This window comes from Spinacia oleracea, chromosome 4 (genome assembly GCF_020520425.1).
Source record: "Spinacia oleracea cultivar Varoflay chromosome 4, BTI_SOV_V1, whole genome shotgun sequence".
Lineage (NCBI taxonomy): Eukaryota > Viridiplantae > Streptophyta > Magnoliopsida > Caryophyllales > Amaranthaceae > Spinacia > Spinacia oleracea.
The window spans coordinates 68,914,683-68,927,164 of record NC_079490.1 but is presented as its reverse complement, the minus strand read 5'-3'; the positions used below and the strand labels follow the sequence as shown (position 1 = coordinate 68,927,164).

General features: G+C 31.5%; 1 protein-coding gene and 1 long non-coding RNA gene across 3 annotated transcripts; one reads left to right on the top strand and one right to left on the bottom strand.

Annotated features, from left to right (window-relative positions):
* Window positions 1–1,211: 1,211 nt before the first annotated feature.
* LOC110784762 (uncharacterized) lies at window positions 1,212–12,168 on the top strand. Of its 2 annotated transcripts, none has more exons than XR_008932511.1 (3): window positions 1,212–1,757; window positions 3,447–5,644; window positions 11,830–12,168. It is a non-coding gene; the product is annotated as an uncharacterized lncRNA (long non-coding RNA). The 2 variants fall into 2 exon arrangements; XR_002532383.2 differs by having other exon boundaries at window positions 11,802–12,168.
* On the bottom strand, window positions 6,382–7,352 carry LOC110784755 (uncharacterized). Its single transcript, XM_021989204.2, has one exon. It carries the CDS (start codon window positions 7,178–7,180, stop codon window positions 6,713–6,715), a length of 468 nt encoding a protein of 155 aa, XP_021844896.1. The 5' UTR covers window positions 7,181–7,352; the 3' UTR covers window positions 6,382–6,712.
* Window positions 12,169–12,482: the final 314 nt, after the last annotated feature.

Genomic DNA, 12,482 nt, shown 5'->3' with positions numbered 1-12,482 from the left:
CAGCCTTTGATGGACGCTAGAGACAGCATGCCGTTTGAGGAGTCTAGAGCAGTTGTAGATGATGTTGAGTAGATCATTTACGATTGGAACATGTTTGCTAAATGATGTTGAGCAGGTCATTTATATTGGGCATTTAAGATGTTGTTCGTTGATGTTGTTGTGTTGAACTTTTAGTTGTTCGCTTATGTTTTTTTGGGACTTTTAGCTGTTCGTTTATGTTATTCTTATTTAGACTTTTAGATGTTCGTTTCTGTTATTTGTATTTGGACTTTCATTTATGTTTTATCCATTTGGACTTTTAGATATTATTCATTTATGTTTTATTCATTTGTCATGTGGTCAAGTGAAGGAGGACGCTTCTGTGAAGGTCGTCGACCTACGACGACTAACTTCTTGTATTAAATCTGGACCGTTGAGTGATTTTGATTAAATCTAGACCGTTTACTTCACTTTACCCTTGTAAAGACTTGTTTGCCTACAATAATTAAAAAAAAAACTTATTCATATTTAATAAATTCTTTCAAATTTTATTGTTAAATATATAATTCCTTAAAAACGTGTAATATGATCTCCTTCAATTATCATCATCGTTGGTCATCACCATCTTCCAGTATCTTCCAAAAAAATAAAATCAGACCATCAGCTTCATTATATTCTCTTCATTCACCTCATCCATCAACCACAACACTTCTATGTCAAAATAGCAATTAAAGCAAATTAATTATCCACCTTAAAATTTGAAGTAACAACTTTTTAATAATCAACTCAAACTCGTGTATCAATATACATAAATTTAAGTGTATTTTTGAATTTGTGCATTCTAAAACCAACATACACAATAAAATCTTATAAATTAAATTAGCACAAATGGTTAAATGTCAATTTTTTAAATTCTCCATTGATGTTGTTTGAAGCATTCAATTTTTCATTAACATTGTTTGAAGAACTCAATTGAATTGTGACGGTAAGACAAAATTGACCTTGAATATTAGCTAACTTTTTAATTAAATAATTACATTTAAAAAAGTATATCAGATATTTTTTATTTTTTAAATTTTAAGAAAAAAAATAAACGTAGTTTTTTCGGTTTTAATTTTATTTTAAAATAACTTTTTTCCTTTTATTGTCAAAAAAAAAAAATTAAAATAAGCCTATAAATCCTATATAATAATAAAAATGTAAGTGGCTATTGTGAGGCCTCCAAAACCCAAATCAAGCAATTCTATACACTCCCGCCAAAAATTATTAAATCCCTCCCAAATAACCATCACAAAATTTAAAAATTGGATACACAAATATCCATTTCATAACTTCCCTGGAGTAAAACTTACGTCAAAAACAAAAACCAAAAAAATTATGGGTCTGGGTCTCTCTTAATATAGAGAAAAAAAAAAACTTAATAGAGAGAAAAAAATGAGAAAATTGGGGAAGCAGAGAGAGCGACATCTACAACAATAAACGATAACGGCAACAACCAACAACAGTTTCAACTCTTGAAATGTAGCGGAAGCTGATGCCGGATTGCGACATGAATAGGAGGCTGAAGGGTACTGGGCTGGTGGGACGGCAGCGAGCAGATAGAGGCTCCGTCGAGATCAGTGGCTTCAACTCAAGCCACTACCGAGCAACAACAACATCAATTTCAATGGACGGCCAAAATGGGTATTCAGATTTCATTGGTCTTATAGGTGGTTCCCGTATTGATTTCGGCGGTTATTGAGGATTAATTTTGGGCGAAAACGATTGATTTATTCCCGGTTAGTGTTTCCGATTTTCGTTTTGATGCGACAAATTAATTCCCGGATTAGGGTTCTTCATAGCGTGTTCTTGATAACTGATAACTGATTGATTAGCAATTAGCACGAGGACATGAATTTAAGTTTTTTTTTTATTATTATTAGGATATAGGATAATTTCGTAGGATCTTTTACCAAACTAGCTACTTTTACAATTTTATTTATCAAAATGACTATTTTTAAAATCTATTTCTCAAACTAGCTACTACGTATAATTTATTTACTAAAATGACTATTTTTATTTTGTGCAAAAACAATTAAACTGGTTTGATTTGATGCATTTTTTAATATAGTTAACCGACTTTTGGGGGGTTTAGTTATTTTTTATTTTTGTCTACTTTATACTCCGAATTAATTTTTCTTTTGAATTTGCCCATAAATAATATAAAATGTTGCTCGTGATGGTTTAATTTTGATACATACACGATACAGCATAGTAATACTTTAAGTTTATTTTTTTACCCATTTTAATATTTTAATTACGTTTACTTTTTGACAACAAAAACTCCAATGGTAGGAATTTTTTTATTATGCATGCTTGTTATGATGCATTATCTTCTCAGGTTACACAATTGCTACATATTTCTTGCTTCAATGATAAGTTAATTATTAATTAAGTATTTTAATTAATTTTTTATTCAATTCATAGTTTCAACTTAATAATGAGAAATTACAGTAATTTAAAAAATAAAAAATTACAATTGGCTATAGTAAGATAGTGGTCCTACTTGTAGGGATAATAGACGCAAAAATTTGCACTGTTAGACGCCTTTATTGCACGCGTTACTTTTCTCCTTCACGTCATTTCCACGGACACGGTTTTAAAGTATGTTAAATTGTTGGTTGATCGAGTTTCCAAGCAAATTCGTTTAACACAAAGAATTCGCGTATCTAAAAGACCGGATCAACAATATCCGCAACAACGGTTCAACTAATTTCTTTATATTTGTAATATTTGCGAGCAAGTCCTTTAAAAACTTTGAAGTTGCTTAGAGGCTAAAAATATAAGTAAATTGTCAATCGGTTCACTATTAAAAAATTCAAATCGGCTCACTATGTAAAAAAATGAAACCGGCTCATTGGTTTTAAAAAGCTCAAACCGGTTTATTAGTTTTTAATTGAAAGTAAAAAAAGTAGCTACTTTTTTTTTTTAAACTAAAGAGTAGCTACTTTGGGAAATACAATTTAAAACTAGCCGTTTTGGTAATTAAAATTTTAAAAGTAGCTAGTTTGGTAAAAGATCCAATTTCGTACGGTTATTTAGCTAGATTTTTATATTATTTAGGAGTGATAAGAAGGTTAAAGAAGCTAGATTTTTTGTCATGTACGTAGTACTACTTAAGAAGTTAAGATCAACACTTCATCTCTTTTGAATATGTAACTAACTATTGTACTACTGAATTGATTGCACTTTAATGTAAAGGGAGGTTAAAGAAGTTTTTGTCATGTACGTAGTACTACTTAAGTTTAACACTTCATCTCTTTTGAATTTGTAACTATTGCACTACTTGATTGCACTTTAATCTGGGTTTTTATCTTTGATTTCATGAGGATTTGATTCATTGGTTATATTGTTTAGGAAGAAGTTGGATTATTTGTCATGTACTACTAATATTTGTAATCAATAATATAGAGTTTCCTTATTTTCAGATTTGATGATCGTGATTTGAAGAGGGTATTTGAACAAAAGTTGGAGCAACTGACGAATAAAGAAATGTGTTATTTGACGAGAGGTACTTTCCTTATTTGAAATACTATTTTGATCATAGTTTTAATAATCTCATAAACCCGTTATTATCAATAATTAAAATTGTATAAGTACATTTTTTTAAATAATCTCATAAACTCTTATTACTAGAATGTGGCCGGATTTATATTTAGTTCTTCAAAAGTACTTTGAAACTGTCAATGACTCATTGTTGGTTGTGGAAGGAGAGGCATTCTACATTGAGATGGTTAAGTGATGAGATTGAGAGGGGTAATCAAGCCAGTGTGTTGCTATAATGTTGTTAAAAATCATATCACCGTCGCAAAGCCCACTTGGAAGCTTTGCTGAATATTGATAAGCTTTGCTGGAGCTTTGTTGTCAGAATTTGATTTTACTATAGAAAACTATGATTGAGGCAAAAAAGTAGGGAAAGGCTTCAAGTTGAACATTGGGTTATATATGCATCTGATTATGTTGCTTGAATGGTCAACCAATCGGATCCAAATATGCATAGATATGCTATAAATGTCTCAGTTGAAACTTACTATGAGAGAGTTACTCATTATATCACATTTCATGTCTATACTACTATTAGAACCAGCACATTGAAGAATAAGAGTAATCATGTCTGAAACTACACACTGTCACACTGGATGTATAATTTAGCTGATAGTTTAACATATTGTAGTGTTTTTAGTAATTTATGTGTTGGGCTTATTGATTGTTATCGGTTTAACATACTGTATATCGTCTTACGTAATTTCATATTCATTGTGATAGTTTGAATTTCTATGAATAATGGATATTGTTAATTATTTGAAGTGAGTATTGAACTATTGATGGGAATTGTTTATCTTATTTGTCGATGAGAAAGATATTAGCATTCAAGTTGTATATTAGTGACCGTGTAAAATGCAACTGAGTACAAGTAGTTCTCATTGGAACAGAGAAATTTCATTGAGAAGAATATGTTTTGATGATTATGTTTCCAATTTCCACCCAAATTTGAACTCTTTAGGATTTTATTGTTATTTTTATTATTATATAGGATATGATTATTATGCCGTGTTTGATCAATAAGAAGTACTTCGTATGTTTAAACTTCTAGATTTGGGAGGCTACTGGGTGTATTTTATCGAGAACATGTCTTAAATTTTTTTTTAATCAACAATTACGTGTATTATATATCTTTATTTTATTTCTAACCCATTTTAATATCCCGTGCTGATGCACGGGGCATATTCTAGTTAGGAAAGAATCCTATAGTTATTGAATCACCGCAAAAAAGGGAAGAAGAATTTTTAATAACAATGACTTACTAATAACTAATTTTTAATTAAATACTAAACTGAAATAATAATAAAAAATTGAAAGAATTGAAAAAATAATATCTTAACTGTTTTATAATTACAATTTTTTTTTTTTTTTAAAAAGTAGAGAAAAAGAAGAAGTAACGTAAGTGTTTTTTTAATAATCTCAGGACAATTTAACTAAAAGCAATATTGTACAAACTATAAAAGTTCAATCATCCTGCAAAACTGATTCAGATACACTTTCAGGTTGCTCTTCCCTGATAAAAAGACTTCAGGGATAAAAATAGAGTAATGGTTTGTGGTTTGGTGCATAGGCCAAGTGAAAGAATCGCACATGAATGCATCACAAGGCATCGCAGCCAGTGGCGGACCCACCATATAACATGGGTATGCACGTGCATAACCATTATTTTTAAAAACAAAAAAAAAAAAAAAAATTAAAAAAATTTGAGAAATCTCGTGAGGTACTGTAAACCCAAACCACGCATCTTCCCCTTCCCAATTTCCATGTCAAAGATTTTTTGTCTCTCCTCTCATGGCTCTCACCTATTCACCTTCTCTGCTCCTTGCCTCTTTACTTCCTTAGTTCCTTAGACTCCTCTCGGCTCTCGATCCCGGCGTTGCGCGCACCACCACAACGGAACCAATTACCAATAGACAGTTAAACTGATTAGAAATTAGGGTCAGTGATTTGGGAATTGCCGAATTCGGATTTCGGAGTTAGATCTAAGCGGCACTTCGGCAGGCCGGCAGCGACGAAGCGCGACGATTCAACCACCGACACTGGTGGTCGACGCCTCGACGGACTGCAGGAGCAACCAAGCAAGGTTTGTTTTTTATATTTTAGGAATTTTTCATTCAAATTGTTAAATTGTCAAACTGTTTTTGAATAATTTTGTTAAATTGTTAAATTATTTTTGAATAATTTTGTGCAATTATCAATTGTGTATTATAATTTGGACCGAAACTTGAATTTGTTAATGATTCTGTTGAGCGAGCAATGCGGCGATTGGTAATGGTTCTGACCTTACTCTTTTAAGTGACTGATGATGATATTATTATAATCTTGACTTGGTAAAACCAATTCACCATTTACCAATTGGTTTGTGTTAAATAGTTTATGTTGCTAGTCTGCTAGACTATAAGACTAATCAACAATATATTTAAGTATTAATAAAGTACTCCAAGAAAAAAGGGAAAGAAAAGTCAGTAGTCTCATTATTTATAGAATTGGAATTTTGGATTGATCGATGATTTGTTGGTAACTTGGTAATTGGTATGTTCAAATTTTCAGAATGAACGAGAAAAAATACAAGAGATATTTCAAGTTTCTTTACCAAAAAAATTGATAATTTAGCTTCTCCTCTCCCCCTCCAAGAAAGTGAACAAGTTGTTCCTCAAACTCAACAAAATCTTCCTCCATCTCAAGAAAGTGAACAAAGTACATACAATTTTTGTTACGGCTATCAAGATATTTCCTACTTACCCAAAAAAAATAGTATAAGGTTAAACACATCGATAGTGCCCTACCATTATCATATTCCTGGGTCCGCCACTGATCGCAGCAACCATGGAAAAGGATAAGATGACTGAGCCAAGTCACTGGAGTTCCAGGGGTAGACAGTACAAAGGCTGATTCATGACACATCAGCATTAAGTGTGGGAGTTGCCCTGGTGAAATGTGTTACGGAGTCTGATAGAAAGTGATCCCGCCATCCCGGTTCAGAATTTAGAACTCGTACAGAAGGAGATCCTCACCAAGTTTAGAACATACCAGAAACGAGAGAACAAATCTAAATAACTCCAGAATGTGGGTCAAAACTCATCTTCTTGATTCAACTCTGAAAGCAGAGGTAAACTGCCACTTGCATATTATCCAGTTCATTGGATGTTGGTTAAGACACCTTCATAGAACACAATAAATAGCCATATCTCAGCATTCCATCTCCAACTTGACTGCAGATAGGGCTGACAGCAGAAAATGATCTCTCGAAAGGCGAAGGATGTAAATTTGAATCACGCCGACGCTTGAAAGAACAGGTCTCGGAAGAGGAAGCCTCGGCTTCAAACTTCTTACGAACACCTCTAGTTGCTTGCTGCTCCGTAGGTGTAAGTGGGAAAATCTGTCCACTGACTCTGCACAGTGAGTTGTGATTACCGTACAGAATTCGCTGGTTACAGTTTTTGTCACAAATATGGGTCTGTCCGGTAAGCCTGCATCGGAACATATTTCCACAGACGTGCTCGTTTTGACATTTCCAATCACACTTGTGACCCGGGTTTGTCCCATCCTGACCCAGAATACTTGACATAAAGACAACATTTGAGGAACCGGACATCATTGCTGCTCTGTGTGCCTCCATTGAAATTCTGATTCTGAAGAGTGGACATCAAGTAACGTAAGTGTTTGTTATGTTAAAAATCAACCTAAGTGTAAAAACTTAATTAAACCTATAAATTAGGAAAGAATCTTGAAGCTATTGAATAATCCTCATTAACCGAAACTACAAAGTATCTTTTTCATTCTTTTCCAAAAAATCTTCTTTTATTATGTGCTTTTTGCCGAAATTAAAAATCTTGCGTTATATATCTAAATACTATAGTGCCAGATTTTTTTTTAAAAATTGATCCAAATTATTTTATATTTGTTAGTTTTGATTTATGTTGTTGATTTGGTAAGACTATTTTATTAATCAACTAATTTTACGTTTACAAAAATACTATATTTATGTCTTAATTATAATTTTTCCTTTTTCATCATATATCCTATGATTCATCGTATTCACATCAAAAATAGGCACAAGAATATTTCACATATATTCTCAATATCTTCCCAAAACAAAAACAAAAATTGATCGCTCATGTTCAGAATTTTTAGGGAAAGATATCTTAAACTATTTTTGAGTGACTTAGTTAAGATTAGAGATTTTGGTCTTATTAATTACACTTTTTTTTAAAACTGAAATATTATTACAAAAATATATGTGAGATGCGTATCTTTGGTGTATTTTCATATTTTCGTATTTTTAATACCTTGCTTGTTAAAAGTAATTCACTTTATTAACATATTTGAAAGAATAGAAGTACATCAATGTATAAAATATTAACAAATTATATCTTTGTTTTTATAATTCATATCTGGTAAAACGTACTCCCTCCGTCCCGGAATACTTGACATGTTTTTCTTATCGGGCCGTCCCTTAATACTTGACCTGTTTCTAAAAATGGAAATATTCTAACAATATTATATTATTTCTCACTCCACCCCTATTAACCCACCTACCCCCTACTCCATAAAAAAATAATTAAAAATTCAACCCCTACTCTCCCCCAACCCCACCCCTTTACACATTTCCCACTAACTACATTAAAATAATACCCCACTATCAACTACTACCTATTAAATTAAATAAGTCAATTCAAGTCTCTTAAACTCTGTGCCGGTCAAACCGGGTCGAATATTCCGGAACGGAGGGAGTAAATAAGTATACTTATCTATATTTAGTTTTGACATAAATGCCTAATAAAAATGTTATCAGAAAAAGGGAAAAAAGTCCAATTTTAATACAATTATATTATTATGTAGAAAATTTTTTCTCTCCAAACAAAAGTTTAAAGCATATGGATCGTTATAAAATAAGCATCATTTTATTAAATCAATACTTTGAGACTCCCTATTTATTATTTATGTGTCATACTTTAGGTGAAATAAGTGAGCTAAAGGTTGTGTTAGATAATTAAATCCGAAGTATAATAATAATTTCCCTAAACATATATGTGGATTTTTAGGGATTTGATGATTTCTTTCTATGCAATTTCGACTCTAAAATCACCAATAACTAGATTAAATCCCGTGCACGCACGAATTTTGATATTTTTTTCCACAAAATATTTAACTGAATATCTCTAAAACTACTGCATAGTTATAACATTTTTAACATATTCGTTTAAATTTATTCATCTAATTAATATGCATATTTAAAATGCTAATATGACAATTTGACCAAAATATTGAGTGATACGTTTTCCATTATTAATATAGCGGTTTAACTAAAATATTACCAAATTAGAATAATTATTATTACGTCGTATCTATTATTCTAAAATTTGTTTCTATACATAAATAGTTTATAAAAAAAAGTTAGAGAATAAAAATAAAATAAAACTGATACACTTATTTTGGAAAGTGATTTTTGGGGAGAAATTCGCACTAGGATTTGACACGTGTCATTCCTGGTGTCTCTTTTAATATATAGTAATAGATTATATAAATAAATTTACACATTCCCTGGACTAGAACAGAGCCATTGATCCAACATATGTTGCTAAGCACTATTACTCACAGTATTTAATTAACTTTATCCGATTGTCAAATAAAAATGAGCTACAACCCTTTGTGTGAACTTTCTGACCATCAATTGATGGTGTGGCGCGCCACACAGGAAGACACCTACTAGTTATCGAAATATAAAAATTACCAAAATTAATACGCATTACCCAAACTAAAATATCGAAACTAGTAAATATCTTCCAATAAAATATATTTGACTTTTTTTTATTGCCTTGTTTATTTCTTTAACGCACTTTCATCTCTAGTGTTACCCGTAATTTAATCAATAAATTTAAACTTTGGGACTTCCTATTGTATATTTAGGATCAAAATAACACATCAAAATAACGTGAACATAAAATAATGAGTATTATAAAATATCGATAATTTGGGACTCCCTATTTACTATTTATACGTCAACATATAATGATATAATCGAGCTCATTTTCGAATTAGATAATTAAGTCCGTCGTATGTTTTACCCATAATTACACAATTAAATTTACAATTTGGGACTTCCTAAATCTTATTTTAATGAAAATTCCAATATCTATTACATTATACTAAAACAAATACCATGAGTGACACGCACTACTACAAAATAGGCTTATAGTAACGGCAATAAAGTGTTATCATAGACCAATTAACCGTTGTAATAGGCCTATAGCAACGGTTTAAAAACCGTTACCAATAGGGGGCGTTGCTATAAGTCTATGGCAACAGTTTTTCAGATTTAAGCAACAGTTAGTATAAACCGTTGCCATAAATAACTAAGGCAACGATTTTTATAGACAACACTTTTAACCTATGGCAACAGTTATTCAACAGCTTAAGCCAACATTTACACATTTAAGGCAACAGTTTTCACCAACTTAAGACAACACTTTCTTATACTTATGGTAACATATCCAATTGTATTTATAGCAACGCTTTCTATTGAGTGTATGACAACGCTTTTGGTTTTGATTATGGCAAGCTTTCATATGAGTTTATGGCAACGCTTTCATTTGAGTTTTTGGCAAAGATTTCTATTGGTCTAAAGCCACGTTCTCAAATGGATTTAGTTATCCATATACGTGTAATAAATATGACTGCGTATAATAAGATTTTCATAACAATTAAATTCAAAAAATGTATACATTTCAAATATCTTAATTTCATAAGCATAGCTCTATTACAATTGTCTGAATAGTAAAAAAAATGTTCTAAAACTAAATCCCGCACATTCTGCAATCATGGTCCAATAACTCTAACTTTTAAAACCTATCTAATATTTATGTGTCAAAAACCCTGTAAATCTTCACATATTTAAAGAAGCTTGTAATTCTCGAATGTATATACCATCCTGCACAACAAACAAATCAAGTAAAACATTTTCATAAGAAACTTATTATCAATGAATAAAATCCAAATACATAAGAAAAAAGAAGATGAAAATGAATCACTAAAGCCAAACCTTAAGAATAATGGGTAAATAACAACTTTTTTTTTAATACCCAATGATTCATGTAAATTTATCAAGACTCACATTGTAGACCCTTATCTATTACACAAGTCTGTAAAATAAAATGATAGTGAAAGTGGAAAATCCGGCAGAGTTTCATTTAAAATTGAACTTCCCACAAAAAAGGAACTAATTAAAACCTGTTCCAAATCCATATGACAAATAATTTCAATCCAACACAAGAAATTTTGAAACAATAAACAAATCGACAACGACAAATAAGGTACAAACAAAATAAGTTCAAATACGTTAATTTCAACTAAATTAAGTTCAACCAAAAATGGCCTTATTAGAACTAATCTGTACTTATTAAACTTTATCCGGACATATATTGGTAGCTAAATGAACTTAAAATCCCCAAACAAAACTTAACCAAGGCCTTTAATTTGTCAAACAATATTAGATAGAGAAAACACGTAGCTTTTTTGACATGAGAAAACACATAGCTAATGATAAGGTTAAAACAACATTAATTAATAAAAATAAAATATAAGAAACAAAAACATACAAGGAAATGCAAAAGGTCAGAAATAGTAACGGCTTCATAGCATAGGAAACCTGATTATGCATTTGAGAAGAGATAGTTCAAAAGGATCACGTAATTAAGAATAAAGACTTGTTAGAAATACTAACAAACAACTCCAACGACTCCAGAAATCATGATAAGTTCTTGCTTAATATAATCTTATTATATGCAGTAAAACACTGAAAAAGATAAGATGATCTAGCAGCAAGCCTTGGTAGGTCAGGTCTAACCTGTTTCTGTACTACATTGATTGACAATAGATAAGTAAGTAAACCGGCCATTTGCTTTGTGTTGAATTGATTCCTTTATTGGCAAAGGGTCCTCTTGTGTGTTGTAAACCTAAAAGCACGAGTAAAGTAACTTGTTATGGAAAATTGAGTAGAGATGGCATATAGCAAAACTAATAAAGGAAATATTACATTCAGTATCGCATCAGCTCAACGCCATTCAATTACTTGTATAAGTGAATATCAAACCAACCTTGATAGTTGTTACATGAATTACTAAAATTTCATAGAGAAATGAAAATAATTCCAAATAAAGGCGTACCCGTTCTAGGAAATTAGCTTCTGCAATGTAACAGCCAGGAATGAAGTCAATTTTTTGTTCTATTGGTCAATTCAGGTCAGGTCTAACATGTGGGCCGGTTTAGGTGGTGTGCTGATGCGTTGGAGTGTTGTTCTGGTCTGAGACTACTGGATTCAGCCATGGGCAGAGGCAGAGGTCAGTGGATGAGTCAGGATGATGTTGCTGGTGCTGGGTTATGGTGCAAGATACTAATCAGGTGTTGATGTGGAAGTGTAGTAAAGCAGTAATACAATATAAAAACTTGAATGTGTATATGTACATGGTACGTACTCTAGGTGTGCCACTACATAATTTAATCTAATATGGTTTACAATCACTCTAACAACATAATTTTCCTATTATTATATGCACAATTTCTCAAGGAGCCAAGTTTTCAGATAAGCACAGTGTGACTCCAACAGAAGTGTCAACTTCATACACTAATTTACATTCATTAGTTGTCTTAAAAAGCAAAGGTATCAGGGAATATCTGGCAATCAAGGAGAAGGAGAGTGTCTTTCAAATTGGGTTTATGTTGTGGACATAACAGAAAAAGATCCCTAATACTCATCTATGAAAAAAGGCAAAACCACAGGACAAACGAAATCAGGTCATATGAATATCTAAATAGAGATTGACTGTCGAATTTGTGGACTAATTGTGAAGAGAGAGTACACAAATACCATTTATAATGTAGGCTAATTGTAGAGTGCTAATTCTCAGCAGAAGAACATGGAG

Bases quoted from the DNA above. Each gene is read 5' to 3' on its own strand.
- LOC110784755 (XM_021989204.2), bottom strand. From the start codon at position 7,180: ATGGAGGCACACAGAGCAGCAATGATGTCCGGTTCCTCAAATGTTGTC.